A 20,311-nucleotide genomic window follows, 5' to 3' on the forward strand; every position below is an offset into this window, starting at 1 on the left:
CCGTTCTATATGCATTTCTTAAAACAACGCGAAAAGGATAAACGATATTAAATATTTTAAAAAATTTGAAATTTTAGAGAGAAAAAAATCTATTTTTTATTATTATTAATTTTTACTTATTTTACATAAACGTCGGTATGCATATTTGATAACATTGATCCAAAAGAATCAGTAAAAACTCATTTAAATGACAATAATTAAGCCTTTTTTTAAAATAAAAAAAATCATTTATCCGCTTGCGGTTTTATCCTTTGCAACTTCTTTCATTTCTAACCATTTTGGTTCCAAATTTATACTTACAACGGACTAGTGCAATTCCCATTACTTTGTAAGGAAATTACATGTTTTATTATTACTGAGCTTAAAGTTTGAAAATAATATTCCATTAGATGCTTTATTATTGAGCTTAAAGTTTAAAAATAATGTTCTATTACATGTTTTATTATTATTGAGCTTAAAGTTTAAAAATACATGTTTATTATTATTGAGCTTACATTTTTTCAATTACATAAATAATAAACTTAGACCTTTTTAGAAAATGCCAAGTCCAAATAATTTTTTTACTTAATCGAACACTAAATATACAAGCAAACAGAAATGGCATAAATATAACGATTGAAAGTTCATCGTGATATTATGAATCTGATTGGTATGCCAGCGTAAAAAACAATATTTTATAAAAACGCCTTTTAAAGACCATGAATTAAAACATAAGCAGATTTAATATGAATGAAGGGTCGAATTTGTGCCTTATATAGGAATGATTTTTTTTTTAAATTTCAGTGTTTATTTTAAAATGGAAAAAATATCCAAATAGAAAGCCTGAATAACTGCGTTTTTCAGAAAACGTCATTTAAAACAGGCGAAAGATTATTTTAACCATTCGCTAGTCAATGCTTAAAAAAGAAGTATCTTTCTCCTTTATGTGAATATCAACAAGAGAAATGATTTCTTATGATAATTCGGTAATTGAAAAATAAAAATTACGATTTTTTCTCTTACGTTAACGATACCTGTTAACATAGGTATTTCTACTATCAGTCAAATTACTTTTAGCCGGGATAAGCAGGCTAATAAAGAGATCAGAGGCAGATTGACTACTATGCGGAAAGTGTTATTACTCTGTAGGCCGATCGGAGATTTATGTTTTACGTATTTTTTGAATACTTTATTTCTCATTTTATGACACCCTTAGAAACGTTTGATTTTTTTCACGGGGCGTCCACAAAATGACTGATGATTTGAAAAAATAAATTTTTAAAAAATGACGAAAGACTATAGAAATGTACTATTTGATATGTTGTATTAAAAGATCCAGAGCTTTGAAAACTTTCAAAGTTAGTAGCTATTTTCGTCACTAGATAGTACTTCTAAAAGAAATCATGAAACATTTTTGATAAGAATGGAAGATTTAACTACTAAAACAGAAAGAGTAGAGTTTTTAAGATTTGAGACATTGTTTTATCAATATAACTTGAGGCATACGTTTTATTATTTTATGAAATAAACCTTAGTACTTTGCATTTAAATGTTTCTCGTTCAGTTTTAATTCAAATTATCATCTGCTAAACCAAATTAAGTTGTAGCAAGCTTCATTATCACTGACTTTTTTATCATACTTTTACTATAGGAATACATGAAATTTCAAATTAATTTTATCACCTGATGTTTATAGAGAAAAATTCAAACAATGCTTTGTTTCACCCGGATAGTGATTTCCCTTAATTCCTGCGTTTAATTATTCCATTTGTTACTCGTGTTTATAATTTTCCTCCATTTCATTTGTTTTCATTGCAAACAATAAGGCATAAACAAAAAATAATTTTTTATTCTGAATGTGTTTGTCAATATTTGTCAACCATGAATTTGCTAAAAAGTAGTGTTCCAAAACAAGGATTTTCAAATTAAGTAAGCAATCATTTAGAAGAGAATAAGGGAGCATAGTCAGCTTGTTTATTCCTTTATTTCTCATTAACAAATCCAACTGTAATACATTTACATTCCTATCTTTTTAAAATAGGCTTAATACTTTCTTGATAAATGAACAAAGTAACACTTATTTCAACATATAAAGAAGAAGTATATGCAAAATATATTATAAAGAAAAAGCCTTCCTACAACAACTTGCTGTGGGGAAGGAGTCGTAAAGGTTAGGTTTCCACGATTTCGAGACCAGCAATGTAGTCAAGATTGCACACAAGCCGCGCTAAACTGCCACTTTGGATCGAGCCCCAGTTCTACACAGAGACAACTCAGATCTTTTAACCACTAAACCAATGCAGGTCTGTTATCTTATCAAGACTTCATTTAAATTATCAACAAATTAAGCAAATAATTTATCATGAGTAAATAATAACCTTTTTTATCAGGATAATTTTTACCCATGTGAGCCTAACTAGGAAATAAAACTAAAACAAGTAGAAGTTTCAATTTTTTTTATTTAATGAAAATGAATACAAGTGAAAAAATGAAAAATAAATACAATGACACAAATACTTATTTTTAAATTGAACACATACTAATTCTTACTAAGTTAGCTTACATTTTGATATTAGGTTGTTAATTTATTAAAGTTAGTTGTATAGCTATTACTAAATATTTTATTAGTTAAAATTAATAAATTTTAATAATAATAAATTATATTATAACTACTAGTTTCAGAATTATGTTATTTTCAAAAAAACTGCTAAAAAATTTATTAATTCGATTAATAGAAATATTTTACAATGATATGAAATAATAAGCTTCTTTACAAGTTGCAGCATACAAAATTATGCCCTTTTATTATATTTGAAATCTTTAACATCAAGGTTTATGCCAAAAATTTTGCTAAATTTTCATTATATAATTAAGTTTATTTAAACTTAAAGAAAAACTAAAAGGAAGGAAAGACTTTGACATTTCAAAATGTGCAACTCCTAGTAATTAAAGAGCTTATAAATTGTATAACAAGAAGACTTATGGTAAAAATAAAATTTTCAATTTTTGTTAATATGAAGAAAAAAATATGACATAAGTATAAATTAGCTTATTTAAAACATAATAAAAATTTAAGCGAAGAAACATTTTATAAATTTTAAAATGCATAATATCTGGTAATCAAAATGCGTAATCAAAATAAGTAAAATCTACAAAGTTTATGCCAAAAAAATTATGCTCAATTAATAAAAAAAAATTTGTTTTTCAAGTGAAAATAAACTTAATTAAAATTGAATAGAATATGAAAAAGCTTGAAGCAAATACTTTTTTTTAACAATTAAACTGGCTAATTAACAACAAATTAATCTTTAAAACAACAAAAAACAAAAGAAACAGGAGAAAAGAATTTTAGTATACATTTTAGATAAATTTGCATATTTTAAAAGAAAAATGCAGCTTTAGCAAGACTTTTTTATATTCTCTATCTGCAATATATTTTTTCATAAACTTGAAAGACATTTTAGTTTAAAAAAAAGAATTAATTTTAAATTAAAGTAATTTTGTTTTATTCAAATTAAAAATGCCAGTTTTTAATAAACTGTAAGTTCCAAATTTTTACTGCATAAAATACAGTTTAAAATATTAACTGCAATATAAATTAAAACTCGTGAAATTCGTAATGCATAAAATATCAACAAAAAGAATTTTTTTATTTTAATTTTACATTTTTTTTCAATAAAATTACATGAACATATCATTTAATACAAAGATTGATATTCTTTTTAAATTTCATCACCCTCAATTATGATTCAAAGATTGTGTGGAATTGGTCTTTTAGATAAATGTTAACTTTCATTAAATGGTATTGAGATAGTAATGTATAACAACAAAAAGTAAATTAATCCTTTTATCATGTCTAAAGATTTAGTAAACAATTTTTAAAGTTTTAGCAGAAATACAGGTATATAACATTTAAATCATAAATGTGAAAAATTTCTATTATCTCCAGATAAAAAAGCACAGCTAATATTATAAAACTATATAAAAATTAATTTCAAAATAGAAATTTCATAATAATTTGTAAAATTTTCTTTTAGTAAAACAATCAAAATACAATAACGAAGTATTTTTAATTTTTCCAGAAAGAACGCAATTAAATGAACATTGTAAATCAAATTGATATTCATAAAAATGTCAGACCATAACAGAATCCTTGAACTGTGCATCTATCAAGATTTTGATGTCACATAAGAACAATAAATTTTTCTTCTTTTTTTGTACAGAAACAAAAACATATGTTAGAAGCCTAAAAGAAACAAAATGCACATCAATAAAGGTGAACAGTTAAAATGAATCAGAAAGGTAATTTATAAAATAATTCAAGATAAATCGTAAAAATGAGAATTATTAACTAAATATTGAATAATAATAGCTAAAAGGAATTTTCATATTTAATTATTTTCATTTTAAAAAATGATTAATCTGACACAATCTTTCTCCCTAATCAAAACTACAAACTGCTTTAGGAAATATTATAGTATCCCAAAAAGAATAAATCATACTTAAAACACACAATAAATCAGATTCTGATAATGAATGAAATAAATAAAAAATTGTAAACCATTATAATTAACTTCAAATAAATTCAATATCAATAGAAATAAATAGTTGATGTGAACTCATTAAGCTATAAATAAAATATTTAATTAATTGTTGATTAATTGTTGATCAATAACTAAAGCAATTTAAGTTGTTTTTATTATATTTTATTTAGTTGTTTTATTTCAGTTGTATTTATTACTTTATTTTATCATTTGCCATTTTTTTTTTAAATTTAAGAATATTCAAGTTTAATTGTTTTCACTAAAATTTATACTTACTAAGGCATGTGTTAGGCACATTTTCAGAGAAAATGGCTGTATCATTTGGACAACTAAGACAAAGAGTCTGTTGGGTCTGCAACTGATAGAAGTTTGGAGGACATTCTATGCACACATCATTTTCCTCCTTAGTACCACTAGGACAAGCAACTAAAACCAAGATATTTTAATTTAACAGGCAAAAATTAAATGAACAATGAATGTTATTTCAGCATGCAATTTTTTAAAATTAAATATGTATAAAAAAAATGGGCAGTGACAAAAAACAATTCTTTATATAACACAAGAACATAATGGTCTAAAAGAATTTCTCATTGTTGTTGATGTTTTTTCACAGGCCATAAATTACCATGATATAGTTTTTTAATTTGAAAAATATCAAAAACAATTTCATTGTCATCAGCGAAAAGTTAATAAAAGTTGTAAAGGGTTTTTTCACTAATAAAATATTTTTTTCTTCTTTAATCATTATCTGGCATTTATTTGTAATACTTATCTATCACTTTGTGGAGGATGGTTTGGTGATTTACGTGGTGAAATTTTGTTGATTTACACAAGAAGGTGATTTATAAGATGATGAATAAAGATAGTTCAGTTAACCAAATTTAACAATATTTATTGAAACAATAACAAAAAATATATATTGAAGAGATGTAGAGAATTACATCCGCAATCCTCGAGTCTGAGAGCACTCTGAATCTTAAAAACTCGCGATCTTGAAATTTTTTTAGCTCCCTTTTAACAATGAGATATTGAGAGTATAATGTATATTGAAGGGACAGAGAGAATAGCATACGCTATCCTTGTGTATGAGAGTGTGTCTAACTCTCATTGGTTTATGAAAAGGGTGGGAGGGGAAAAAGAGATACTCGATTTGCCGATTAATCCATAGATGTTTTCTAATCGAAAATATTAGAGCGGATACAATACCAACACTACAACTTTTTCTTAGCAATATTCTCAGTTATTACCTTCTTTATTTTGATTAGTCTTCCAAGTAGAAGACCTAAATCTAAAGGTAGTGATCCTTTATTATGATCTATATTATCACCTTATAAAGTAATATAATATCACTATATTACTAAAATCTAATTTGTTAATTGTTTTGCAATTATAATTATAAAACCATAATTCAACTATATTTACTCTTATAGTAAGTATCATGTAAAACTATGTCCAGTCAAAACATGCCATTAAAAAAAATGAATGCAAAATGCAACATCAGGAATAAACTTCTGATACAGTATTACCAAATTATATCTTTTGCAAAAAAATATTTAACGAGAATATTTAACCTCAAAAGACAAATTATAGGTGAAGTTGCAATGATAGCTAAGTAAAAGTATTATGTTTAAATTCCATCCTACTAGAACCAAAAACTAAATATGTGATAAAAATATTCTGTACTTTTCAATTGAATACTTTTTTTTAATTTGATACATCATGCTTATCATCAAGAAACAAAAAAATGATTGTGTAATAATCATGAGAGTTGATTAGCAAAGTGAGCAGGTAACTAAACCCTCAAATATTGTTATTTTCTGATCATTAATACTTTTATCATTCTATCAAAATATTTTTTATCAAATCATTCAAACAGAATTTATAATTAATCCTTAAAAATAACTCTCACTGAAATATAAATAAAGTCAACAAAAAAAATTTTGAACATAAACTTTATTTGCAAAATATATAAACTATTAATATAAGCTATCAGTGAGGATCAAAATTTAGTGGTAAAATTTGTGCAGAAAATATTCTTTAATTTTATTTATAATAAATACAGCACAAAAAAAACTAATCTTTTGTTTTTCTAATATATTTTACAGCAATCTGAATTTTTAATTGATTAACTACATTGAAACGAAACATATAAAAAGATAACATATAATGAAATACATACAAAACAATAAAGTTAATTAAATCAACTTTTTTATTTTTCTGAATTTGCACTTTTTAACTAGAAAAAAATACAGATTCATGCTATGAAATTTTCTTACCACAAAATAATATAAAAGAATATATATAAAATAATTTTTCAATATAACCACCATTTACAACAACAAAGTAATATAGACTAAGAACAAATTAAGAGCAGTCTAGCAAGTATTTCAGTTGGAATAGTTTAGAATGCAACAGAAAACATTGATTATAGTTTTCTCATCTCAGCGGCTCTACCTGTATAGTAACTTAATAACTAATATTGCAATTTCATCAGAATAAACTTGTTTCCTAAGTAAGATACATTAAACCTTGCCACTAGAAAAATAACAAAAGACATTAAGAAATAAATTGCCCTAGTAACTAAACAAACGTTTCAAGTTGAAAATGTAATAAAAAAGCCTAATAAAAGATTTATAATAGTAAATAAAACACTTACGACATTTGTTGTTTAAATGATCTACACCATAACCATCTTCTTCGCATGCAAGGTCAATATTATCTTTACGATATGAATTCTGATTGAGTTGGATACCATTGTCTAATAATTTTTCTTTAAACCAGTCTTCATGCTTTATAGTTTTTCGAGCAGTATCAAGAACAGTTTCAAAGTTATTCTCAAAATCAGGTACCTCAATGGAATCATCATATTTAGAAGGATCATATGCAGTCTAAAACATATAAATCAGTTTCTTAAAACTCAGCTCTCAAACTACAATCATAACTTTACTGCCATAACTACATAAACTACAATCATAACTCCCTTACAAAAGACACTTGTGAGAAATTTTTTCAGTATTTTTGTTCTATTATATCTCCATTTAAATTATAACACAGAGAGTGTAAAGAACAACTCCAATATTTTGCTAAAGTTTGACTTTATTTTTCCAAGAGATTCCACCAAAGATTTTTAAATTTTTAATTTTCCTCATTTAAGACATCTTTAATTATTCCTTAGTTACAATTGTTTGTATATTTTTATTTGTGAGATTGAAAACTGATAAATAAATTTCAAAGAAAAAGAAGAGAATTGATATTATGCAATTCTGGGCAGAAATAAAAATGCTTCATGCTGCTAAAAAATTATAATTAAAAATACTTCAAATGTCTGCATTCAAGCAATTTTATATTTTTTTCAAAATTTCAATATTTAAAATGATGTTTTGCTTACAATAAAATAAAATATGCATTTTTATTTCTTCACTAATCAAATCTTGTTTTCTTATTAGATACTGAATATCATATTACTTACACATTTTTAGAATTGAAACTCAAGGACTAGTTATAAAAATAATTTCCATGACATTTGGCTTACTACTCAGTTTGGGAATAAATAAAATTAAATGTAATATTTACAGGACTCATAGACAACTTTCTCAATTGATTTAAATCGAAACAGTATTAAAGAAAGAAAAGTTGATTTAATAAAGTAAACACACATGAATGTAGTACAGAATGTGGACAGCATTGCCAATAAAAAATAAGAAATGCTGTTAAAAGCAATTAGTCGCTGCTGAATCGCAATACAGATGTTATTCCATCAAAATGAGGAAACAAAAAGGATCAAAGCTTGATAAAATGCAGAAGCTTAGGTAACGATGTTCTGTATCAGGGTCAATGGGAAGAGTATTAAAAATTTTACACATTATTTTCAATATTTCTTTTATATTAAGAACACACATTTTTTCTATCTAGTTAACAGCAGCATGACTATGGTCCACAATTATTTAAAAACAACAAAATTCTGGTAATTTGTCATACTCCTAAAATTAGAGCTTTACTATTGTGTAATTACGTCACAATTTTGTATAATATGTCTACAAACAGTTAACTATGCAAAAAAATTAACCTAAATAATATTGAAACAAGTAATTAGTTTGTACAAATTATTAGATATACAGAGTGGACAAAATTATTTAGGAAGTAAAACATAAGACATTATCAATATTTCAGATTTGAGAATAACCTCTTGAAGATCAAAATTTTACAAAACAAGCAAGCAATTCTGAAGGAGAATCTGAGAGAATAGAATAGAACAAACTTATTTACGTGGTAAAAGATAAAGCATAATTAATAATTAGTGTTTCAGAATGACCTCCTCTACATATAAATTTTACAAACTAAGCAAGTAATTCTGAATGAGAATCAAAAAGAGTAAGGATTTTGATGGCTTGGTGTTATTCTGCTTCCTACAAAATCTATGGCATTAATTAAGTTACCTTTTAAGCCAAACATTTCACAAACTATATGTTTCTCATAATCATCTTATATAATAATACAGTGAAACCTCTCGAAAGTGACCTCTTTCCATTCCACAGTAAAATGTTCACTAATGGATGTTGATCATTCTTCGAGGTTACCTCCATTGACTTTAAAATTGTTATCGAACGTACATGATTTTTTGCAAACGATTTAAATTTTAGTCAGTGTCATTTTTTTGGTGCAGAAATGTCACTTCTGTTGGCATCATGAAAAGACGGATCGATGATTAAAATTTAGCGTTCATAAAAATGATCCCAACTGATATAATTGTGTAAAAACAAATTTACCAATTATGAATGACAAAGCTAATTTATTATAGCTATTGGATAAAGCTATTATTCGTTTGCATTTAATTCTATATCATAAAAATTGGTTGGCCTTAAAAGATGAGAAGAGGTTTGTTTGTTTGAGATGCTTGTTTTTTCTAAAATTACGTTTGTTTTCTAATTTAACTTACAACTCTAAAAGTAAATCACAGATAGCATCATCTTTAGTGCACTCTGGTTGCAACATGACGTTATATCATTAAAAACAGCTCATTAAATAAGAGTCTCAAGCAAATATTTTGAATACATTTTAATCCATACATTTTTATTTGTTCCGTTAAATTTTTTGTTTTGATATTTTTTCATCTTTGGTGCAGATGTTTGTCGGACCCAGGGAGAGATTTTAATGGTCCCTTCTAAAGGTTTTCCTCAATACAAAATCTAGGGAAAAAATTCTGTGGCTCCCGAAAGTGGTCGTAAATAGAGGTGGTTGCTCCTAGAGGTTTCACCGTATCTATTTCTATCAAAATTATGCCAAAAAAAAAAAAGAAAACTATGGAAATAATTTGAAATTTAAGTATGAAGAAGGTAGTATTAAAAAAGTAAAAGACTTGTGGAAAATAGTTTTAAGCTTTTCAGATTTATAAATCAATAAGTTGATGAAAAAAAAGAATGGTGAATAAAATGAAATAAAATAAATGAAACACTGTAAACATGAGACCTTGTAAGATTTCAGAAAAACAATCAGGCAAACTTCAGGATAATGTTATAGATATGATAAAAAATTCCTAATTTTTTTTTCGGCCAGTGTACCATCACACTACTCCTTATTATACTTATCTTGGTAATTAGAAATCAAATTGAAAATGCATTTTAAACTGAGTTTCTAAAATCGTAAAAAAAAAAATTCTTTCTTTTCATCAAGTAAGGCTAATACAGTTTACAATTGTTATACCAATAAGAAATTTTTATAGTTATTTTTCTGGAAATAGAGTATTTTAATTATGTTATAAGTACCTGAAGTGTCCAATTAACTGCAAGTATAATTTTATTCCCATCAGACTCACAGCTTATTTTGAGATTATAGCAATCAATTTCATCACAGACATCATCATTCAAAGGTAATAAGACATCTTTCATTAGTTTCAGGTAATCAGCTTCATCTGATGTGGTACAATGTTCCACAAACGCATCAAAATACAGAGATACCTTCACAGTAGTGTTAGGCAAAAGAGCTGCAAAATTACATTGAAAGTAAGAAATTTTTTTAGAATAATCTTACCATTTATTCAATTATGTAACAAAATGTAAACAAAGAAAGGAAATATTCGTTCTTTCTTTGTCCTTATCTTTAAATACATACAATAATTAAATGCTTAATTCAAATGCCAAATAGCTTATTAAGATTAATACGATTATACTACTTAAAAGTTGGTAAAAGTACTTCATTCAATTAATTATTACATTTTTAGATAATACACACAATTACTTAATCTAATTAAACTTAATTAAAGTTAATTACTTAACAATTAAGATTTTAATATGATTTTGATTAGATCTAAGAGATGCAATTTGATATTTGATCAAATCAAATAGTTTAATTTTCATATGATTGTCTGAAGAAGGTTAATCACCTTTCAAACATCTGCATAACTCCTCTCTACTTCTTACAGCAATCAAATTGTTTTGATGTTCTTAAGTCCTGTCTTCCTAACAAGTGATTTGTAAAAGTTTGATAGCAGTTTTGTCTTTCCTCCCTTAAATATTAATTTGTCACCCTTAACAGTCTACTTTTAAGAGAGTCATTTTTAAAAAATATATTAACAGTGGAACTAAAGTATACACCACTAGTTTATTAAAAAACATACATATTTTAGAAAAATACTTTATTCTAAAATTAATGATTTAAAAATATTATAAACTGTATGCATGGCCACAATTTTTGTTTAATTATTAAATATTTTGACTAAGATAAATCCAACTAGTCAAATTGGTACATCATAAAAGTTTTTTAAAAAAATTACAGAAAGAACTTATAAATCTAATACAACCCTTAGATATGTACTTTTTTGCAACTGAAATTTATATGTTTAAACTATGAAGAAATCAATCTCTCATTCAAAAAGAGAAGGAAAAAAATTTTTTTAATTATTTTGTTTCAGTTTAAACGATTTTCATCAAAAATATTCAGATTATAATGAGGTATGCCTTTAAAAAAAATTTAATATGATGCAGATCATCCAAATAATTTTTAAAATGCTAATCAAGATATTATTTCCATTTCAAACAGATAAATGTTATAAATGCTCTAGCAAGGAATATAAATGTCACGAATTGCTCTGTATATATCCTGCAATGCATAATTTTCATCAATATTATTAAAAATATTAACTGTTTTTTAAGAAAAAACAAAATATAACGAAAAAAATTAATAAGAAGAACATAAATTTAAAATCATGTTTAAGAAATTAAGAAAACAAACCTAACAAAAAATACCACAAAAATAGATGAATGATTTTGAAATAATAAGTAAAAAATTCCAACGAAAAATTATAATGACCACTGGCTTAGAAACTCAGACCCCTTCAGCAAAAGATTATGTGCTTATTTTTTCACAAGGGTAATAGGATGATTACAATACTCTTCTTTCTGTTAAGTGCAGCATAAAACATTTTTAGAAGACAAATAACTTTAACATTCAAAGGGTTTAAAATATATATTTCAAACATAATTGAAATCAGCACCAATATGCTTTCTCATTACTCTGTTAGGAAAATCAGAAGGACTGCAATCTTCTTCTTTTTGTTATGTGCAGCATAAAAAGATTTTATGTGACAAACTTAAAAATCATTCAAGTGGCTCAAAATAAATAACATATTCGAAAACAGCGCCAATACCCTTTTCCATTATTATACTAGGAAATCAAGATGATTACAATCTATTTCTTTCTGGTATATGCAGTATTAAAAAATTTATGAGACTAATAACTTAAAAATTATTCAAGTGTCTCAAAATAAATATTCGAAATAAATTTCATTACTTCATGTCATTGCTCTGCTTGGGAATCCGGATAACTACGATCTTTTCTTTTTGTTTTATGGCAGCATAAAAGTTATTTTAAAGAAGCAAAAAACTTAAAAATGATTCAAGCTCCTCAAAATTAATAAAATATTTGAAAACAGAACCTCATCAGAGAAAAAAAATATTTGTTAGTTATCAAAATTTCATGTTACACCCAATGCACTTTCCTTATTGATTTATAATGTTATTTATTTTACCTAAACAATCGGGTAGTTGACTAGTATTATATAACCGTTGGTAATTCCACAATCCATCATTTCCATCACATTCAAGTCCGTTCGTTTTGATGACATTTTTAAAACTCGACTGAAAATCATATCCATCTATGCATTTGAAAGAGCAACTACGAAGGGGAGTTTCTTCAATGCATTCAAGAATTCCATTTGATGGAGAAGAGAGAGGCCTGCACTCTATAACTAACAGATAAAACAAGAATAGTAAGTTCATCCTGTTTTAAAATAATAAAAATCAATTTTATTTTACAAAAAAAAATATTTCAATTAAAAATAAAAATATAACTAAAAGAGCTTCAAAATTATATAACAGAAAATTCAATTAAAGGCAATATTACATGCAGAATTACATGAATTACATAATTTTTTAAATTTGCTTAGTGTGAAATTAACTATTTATCATGAGCCAGTCCAAGTTCAAATAAGCTATATCAGATAATAAGCCTATCTCATTTCTAGTCTGTACCTTCTTTAGTCATTCTTGATGTTGTCATTCCTAATAAAATGTTTTGAGATCTGAAAGTTGTTCTAATTGGCACTGACTTTTTTTTTTTTTAACTGCCAAAAAAAGAGAAATTCTGAAGCAATTTAATGGAAAACTTTCGTCTGCTCTAACCACATAATTGACAAGTAAATTGATCAAAAATTAAAGTTCTGCTGTTATCGGATTCTCGGTGAGAGGTTTTAAAGTTTTTAGCTCCAAGCAACAGAAATGCATCTAAGAGTCAGTCATAAAATCTTTGATGAAGGAGAACAACCCATCACTTGGTCAACACTTGGCTCATGAGTTTCAATGCCTAATGAGCTGAAGAAAAAATTATCTGGGTAAGGGGAAAAATTTTATTGACTTAAAGTCACTAACATAAAATAAAAATGAATATAACAATAAATGAATTAAACATGTAATTTTTAAACCCAACTTTTATCTTGCAATCTGGAACAGTGTTGATGAATGTAAAAGATGGGGTTTTGTGGATATAACACTCTCATAGCACATTAAATATTTCAAAATAGTAAAAAATGAGAAACTTTAAGGTAAGCAAGATATTATGTATTTTTTGTTCTTAATAAATATTTTTAGAATCCTTGGCAAAAAAGAAGTAAAGTTGCTTGATTGGTGTTTCCAGTAAGTGTCATTTAAGTCATCTCTGTTTCCACCACAATCAAACAGAGTGCCTGACAAGTTCAAATCTCGCTCAGGGCATGGATGTTGTTGTTCTCTGTGTGAATGTGGCCCACCTTAAGAACGGTCTGTGGCAGTGCAGAGTTGGTAATGTTGCTCGCCTCCTTGATTTAGGTTCATGGGTGCCGAGTGGATAATGTTAAATGATTAACACTTCCAGGCTCTTCCCAGATGAAGAACAAAAAGTTCAGTGCCTGCTGTTAGATAAAAAAAAGCCGATAATCAAACAAACTCTGATGTTATAAGTCTCACCTTCCTTACTAGTGATTTGTTACATTTTAAAGATGTTCTTGTTTTTTCTCACTCAAACATTACTTGGACATTCCTAGTGTATGTATCTTTTCAGCTTTATTTTTGACAAGGATTCTAAAACAATGGATAAAGGGAATGGTCTTCTAATACAATTATTAAAATTATATTATTTTAAAATTACAAGCTTTAAATCTTAAAAAATATTGTTTTGGATTTTTCAACATGTTAAGTAGTAAATTATTACTAAAGTTCAAGTCAAAGTTGGTGACATATGGCTAAGAATTTTTTTTTAAATTTTATAAAATTTTTAATTATTTTTAAATTTTATAAAATATTTTAAATTAACACAGCAAGAACATGTAATGATTAGAACAAAAAAAAACTTTTTAATGAAAAATATAATTATAGAAGAAATTTAAACAAGTTGCAGCTCGAAATAAAAAAAATCTTACATTTTTCACTTTTTGATGCATTATTTGTAGTTTCTGACGAATCATTGGCATTACTCAATTGGTCAAGAATTAAAGGTTTTTCTAAAGTAATAAAAAATGCACACATAGCTGTTGTACCAAGGATGATATCTTCAGCCGAACATGTAATTTCATATTTTTTATATTCATTCAATTTTTCTGGAAAACATTCAACATTGGCAGAAATATTATTGTAGCCTTCAAATTCAGGTAGAGTTACTTTAACTAGAGGAGAGTCATCAATTTCAATTGTCTTGGAATCACAACCAGATATCAATTTCAGAGAATTACCTGCATAAAAAGAAATTATCTGTATACGAAATTTGAAAACCCCAATGTTAACAGGTATTATATTAAAAATAATTGCCTGAATTATATTAAAAATTATTTCTAATATATGGCATTTTATTATAATTAATTTAATAAGGCAATATAAAAAATAATTGCCTCCCAAAAATAAACTCAGTGCTGGTTTTATCATCTTTAGTTAAGCACTTATTTGAAACTAACTTATTAATTAAATCTAACAAATGTATTTAATTTAATTTAAAGCAAAAGTATAATTGGTCTACATATGTAGAGCTATTGTTGATGAATTAATCAAGTATGATCATAACTAAAATTAAATATGTTATTTTTATTAAGAATAAATTAAATTTATAACTGTTTTGGAAAATATAGAAATATATTTTTTTTTACAGAATACAGGCCTCCTTAGTTTTCTGCCACTAAAAACAAAACAAAAAGTTCAAAAATACACTAAACAATGAAACAAAAATGTGTTCATTTCCACAAAATTAAATTTTTTTTTTTTTTTTTTTTGTAAGATTATTTTGCTTGCCTTACTCGTCAAACCTCGTGAATGCTCCTCTTGAAATTTGATTTCAACATTGGAAATTTGAGTCTTAACAGAAATGTTTTGCACCATTTATATAAATAAAAAAGTTAAAATAAATTACACATTTTGAACAATTTACAAATTATCCCTAGTAAATATATTGCAACCCATAAAATTTTTAATACATTCAAATTCACTAAAAAAATATTTTAAAATGTAAAAAAGATCACCTTTTTGAAAACATTTCATTTTAATTTTGGAATGTTTATGCAAAAATTTAAAATTTTCATTTTCTATTTTAACTTAAAGATTAAAAGACATAAGCCTTTCTGCAATCCAAAAAGAATCAGTGTAGCAATACAAAACAGAAAGCAGAAAAGAATTGCACTCAACATTTTCACTATACCGCAAAGCACACATTTTCAAAGAATTTAGTAAAATTTCCAGATGTTAAATAATGTTTTGTGCCTGCCAAAATAATAGTCAAGTAATAGATCAAGAAAGAAATATAATTCACCTTGAACACAATCTGGAAAAAATGAAATATTCCAACTTCCTTCAGAATCACAAATTGCAAATGATGTATTTTGTTCCACTTTCGGTATTATGAAACCTTCATCACATATTACTTCACATAAAGTATCAGGAACAATAAGTTTTGAATTGGTGTTATTGCAATGTATTTTTCCATTTTGAGTAGAACTCAATGGCAAACAAGCACTTTCTAAAAGTAAAAAATCAATTTTACAATAAAGAAGGTATATAAAAATTAAATATATATTTTGAAGAACAGTGCATTATTTATTTTAGATTTTTACAAGCTAATCCAATATACCAAAAAGTCACAAGATAATAAAAGACCTCAAAAAACATTCTTACACATGAAAAAAAAAATTTTTTTTAACTTGTTAAAACATAACTAAAGTTATTTTTAAGCTATTAAGTTATCTACTATAAATGTTCTGCAATCCCTGCTTTGACATAAATTGTTAGAATCTCAATCAAAATTAAGTTAATAACACCACATTACACAGGCCTCATAATGGGATAACAAAAGAAATCAGAACAATATTTTTGAAGAAAAAAATAGAACATTTTTTAGAACAGTAAACGTAAAGCAGATTAACTTTAAAAAGGGCAAATGACAAATTTTTAAAAATATTATAATTTTCTCTACTCAGATAAAAATGAATTTTATGGCTATATAGAATAATAAAATATATTGTTTTTTAATATCAGAACTATTTTGTTCTCAAAAGAAAAATTTTATAGTTTCCAGTATAATTTTATTAAAAAAGCACTAAAGAATTCAAAATAGTTTGCGATCAATACATAAGAAAATTTTTATAGCACTTTTGCATAAAAAAAACATTATCAAATATATATATGTGGAGTTTGGAGCTGTTGCTACAGTTATAGTGTATTAGCTTTGAACATTACGTCATTCACCATCTTGTAATATTAAAAGAAGTTGCATCATCCTCTTGACATTGAGAGGCGCCATCCAGTCCCGAAGAGAAACTCCCAAATTTATAATTAACTCTTACTTTATACCATAGAACAATCTAATTCTTAGTCACATGCATTCTGGAGACCACTGCGAGAAGGCAGCTCTCACGAGTCATGTCAATAATATTAACTGCTATATCCTTCTATCCTTTTTATTTCTATTAAATTGTTATGTTTGTTAAATTATCGTCGTTANTGTTTTTTAACATATATATATATTCCAATAATTTGTAATAAATTTCAAGACTTCCTTAATCAAACAATTTTAAACCATCTGTTTCTTTTAATGACCCAATAGTCTTGAAACAACTGACAAGTATAAGAATCAAAAGTCATGAGCTACAAAATTCTACTCTAGAAAAATTTGTTACTACATGATAAATAAATGAATAACCCTTGAGTATATCACCATAAAAATTTAAGTAATATTGATAAGAAATAAGCATATGATCCCTGAATTTATTTATCACTATAAAAATTTCATAACGTAATATCATTAATTGAGTTTCTTTTTTGTAAAATAACTGAATTTTCAAAATGTTTTCTGCAGGTAAGACTTTATGCCTGAACCTTGTATATAATAAGAGGACTGTCCTTAAGTTTGATCTATCAAATTTTGTAAATTTTAACAACATTATTAAAATAAAATTGCTCTTTCTAGCTTAAATATCAAGTTGCAATTCCTTTTGGTTTTAATTTTGACATTGTTACTAAAATATCAAGGGCTGTGAACACAGAACACAAAATGTAAATGCACAATGCACAAATATGTAGAAAGCAGAACTGAAAGATATAAGATTGCTATGTACAAGATACATAAATAATTGCAATATTATATTACATTACATAGTAATAAAACTATGCAGAAATTATAAAAATTATAATATATTAGGCATTTATTGGTTTAACGTAATGCAACTTATAAGTTTTACATATTCATTACAAAATTTACAAACATTATTTTAAATTCATCAAAATATTTTAAAATCAATAAATAAAAAGTATATTGCTTCACATCAAATTACTAAAGGAATAAAACTTTACCAGCTTGCTGAAATTCGGCAACATCCACTGTTTGCCGCACATCTAATAAGTAGCTACAAATTCCTAAGGTTCTTAATTCTGGATCGAAGGCACTACAATTGACTGTGTGAGATGAATAATTCTCTATGCTTGAAGGTTCACATTTTACTTCAAGATTAGCTCCAGTAGAAGACTTGAAATCAGGAATGGGTATTGTGAAATTTATCAAGTTATCAACTGTAACAGATTTGTCAAGGCAAGACTCTGAGACTGGGACAGATTGTACTAGAAAGTTAAAAAATATTACTAGGTTAAAAAATATTACTAGGTTTAAATATTACTAGGTTTAAGTTTAATATTACTAGGTTTTAGGCTTAATGTCTAGGTTATTACAGAACAAAATAAAATAATATCCTTTATAAAGATTCAATATTTCTGAGCAAGAAAAACTTTTAAAAGTTTTAAGAATTTCAAAATTTGCTTATTCCTTAGACCAAAAAGAAAATCAACACTATGAAAAAACACTTACACACACAGGTCGGAATAACTGTACTATTCCACAAACCTCGACTTCCACAGTATTTAAAAGAATAAGGTATGGAGCTGGTAGAAATCACATAACCATCAAAACAAGTATAATAGCATATAGTACCAGGAAAATAACTACTGTCTTGATGTTTAATAAAGGTGCAATTACATTGCCCATTTGATATTTCTGGCAAAACTGGACATCTTTTTTCTGGAAAAAAAATTCTTAGTTATTGAAAAGCAGAAATCAAGAAAAAAAGGCATTATGTTGATCATAAAGCAAATAATTGCATGTCTACAAACAATTAACTATTACTAAAAAGTACATCTGTATTAATCTTAAATAAAAAAAATTTAAATTATGAGAAATAAATAAAGAAATATTCAAAGAAAAAATATGCTATTCTGATATGTTATTAATATAGTTGTTTTTTTTATTTAGGTTTTATAAAATTTTAAGTTATAAATTTCAGGAATGAAAAGAATTTGAGTGCATCAAAATCATTTGTGTACTTAAGAAACAATTTCTTTCTCACCTAAAATAGTTATATCGTAAGAACAAGTTGATGTTAATTGTAGTTGGGTATCCACAGCTTCGCACACATTTGTATAGTTACCAACAATTGAAAGTTCACTTAAACTGCATTTAACTCTCACTTTGCTTCCCTTAATTGAAGACTTGAATTTAGGACGCTTAATCCGGATAGATGATTTATTATTGTCCAAATACAAAACTTGAGAAATGCAATTGTTTTTCCTTGGCTTAGGTGGAATGGCATCTGAAATATTGTTTATTCAAGATATCAAAAATTTACTTAGAACACAAAATATTAATATTTATATAGACAGTAAAGAAAAATTATGAATTACACAATGGTTTATATAACACAAAGACACACAAACTTGAAGACACAGTACAAAAAAGTAGACTACACTATGAACAATAAATTTATATTCTGAAAAAACTTATGGCTTTATATATAAATCATGATTTAAATATAAAATATTTCAGTTATTTAGTAAGTAAATTAGATTGAAGCATTATCAATACTAATATATTAATATGTGTAAAGATTTTGTTCATTGTCAAATAAAAAGTGCTTGGAAAAAATGGAACGAAATTACATTTAAAAATATTTTTTAATTGTATCAAGCAAATGCCAGAGTTTAATTTTGTTAGAAACAAATAGATAAATAACAAAAATCTCAGAAATGAGAATTATCTAAGCTACTTTAATACAGAATAATTTCTAACAGAAAAAAATAATAATTAAGTGAGATATGTTGCTGATACATGCCACAGTAACAGAAGAATATTCATTCAACAGAAAGATAAATTGATAAACAAATATGAGAAAAGTTCATAAAAAAAATTAAAAACCCTGAAAAAACATAGGTCATGCATAAAAAATAACTATTAAAAATGTATGAAATAAAATGAATAACACAGAAAAAATGCTAATAAAACTATGTGTGTTGTTGTTATAAATCCAAGCAACATAACTTTTCTTTTATTTTGCCTATGTGTTATTCTGTTTCAAAATCTAACTGTGACAGAAAAATCCTCATAATCTGTATATAACCTAACACTACATAATAAATTATATTCAATAAATAAAAGATATGTCTTCAATATTTTTTAATACTAACATTTAAAATAATGACAGTAATAAATTTATCCAAAAATTACCTTTGTTCTGATAACTAAATATTAAAATATTACAGAAATCTAAAATTTACAAATAAATTAATATTAGAAACAGATAGTAATTTAGACATTTTCTTACAGTACAGACAACTGTCTCTCATGCTTATTTATCTGTGCTTTTTATATTATTTTTACAATATTCAAGTATTTCCATTAACTTTATTTAAAATTTATGAACATAGTTAACAAACTATATAGTGATAATAATCAATAGACTT

At 25.7% G+C, this 20,311-nt stretch overlaps 1 protein-coding gene across 1 annotated transcript in view; it reads right to left on the reverse strand.

The window, feature by feature from the left end:
- Window positions 1–4,180: 4,180 nt before the first annotated feature.
- The window catches only part of LOC107451400 (uncharacterized), an 82,456-nt gene continuing 66,325 nt past the window's right edge, over window positions 4,181–20,311 (reverse strand). The window contains exons 12-21 of the mRNA XM_016067475.3: window positions 18,922–19,164; window positions 18,387–18,596; window positions 17,879–18,142; window positions 15,843–16,049; window positions 14,470–14,778; window positions 12,547–12,765; window positions 10,286–10,503; window positions 7,180–7,411; window positions 4,800–4,949; window positions 4,181–4,225 (exon numbers count right to left, since the gene is read on the reverse strand). Of these exons, the coding sequence (XP_015922961.1) occupies window positions 4,218–4,225; window positions 4,800–4,949; window positions 7,180–7,411; window positions 10,286–10,503; window positions 12,547–12,765; window positions 14,470–14,778; window positions 15,843–16,049; window positions 17,879–18,142; window positions 18,387–18,596; window positions 18,922–19,164 (2,060 nt within the window). The 3' untranslated portion in view covers window positions 4,181–4,217. The remainder of the gene's footprint in view (window positions 4,226–4,799; window positions 4,950–7,179; window positions 7,412–10,285; window positions 10,504–12,546; window positions 12,766–14,469; window positions 14,779–15,842; window positions 16,050–17,878; window positions 18,143–18,386; window positions 18,597–18,921; window positions 19,165–20,311) is intronic.

This window comes from Parasteatoda tepidariorum, chromosome 1 (assembly GCF_043381705.1).
Source record: "Parasteatoda tepidariorum isolate YZ-2023 chromosome 1, CAS_Ptep_4.0, whole genome shotgun sequence".
In the NCBI taxonomy this organism is placed as follows: domain Eukaryota; kingdom Metazoa; phylum Arthropoda; class Arachnida; order Araneae; family Theridiidae; genus Parasteatoda; species Parasteatoda tepidariorum.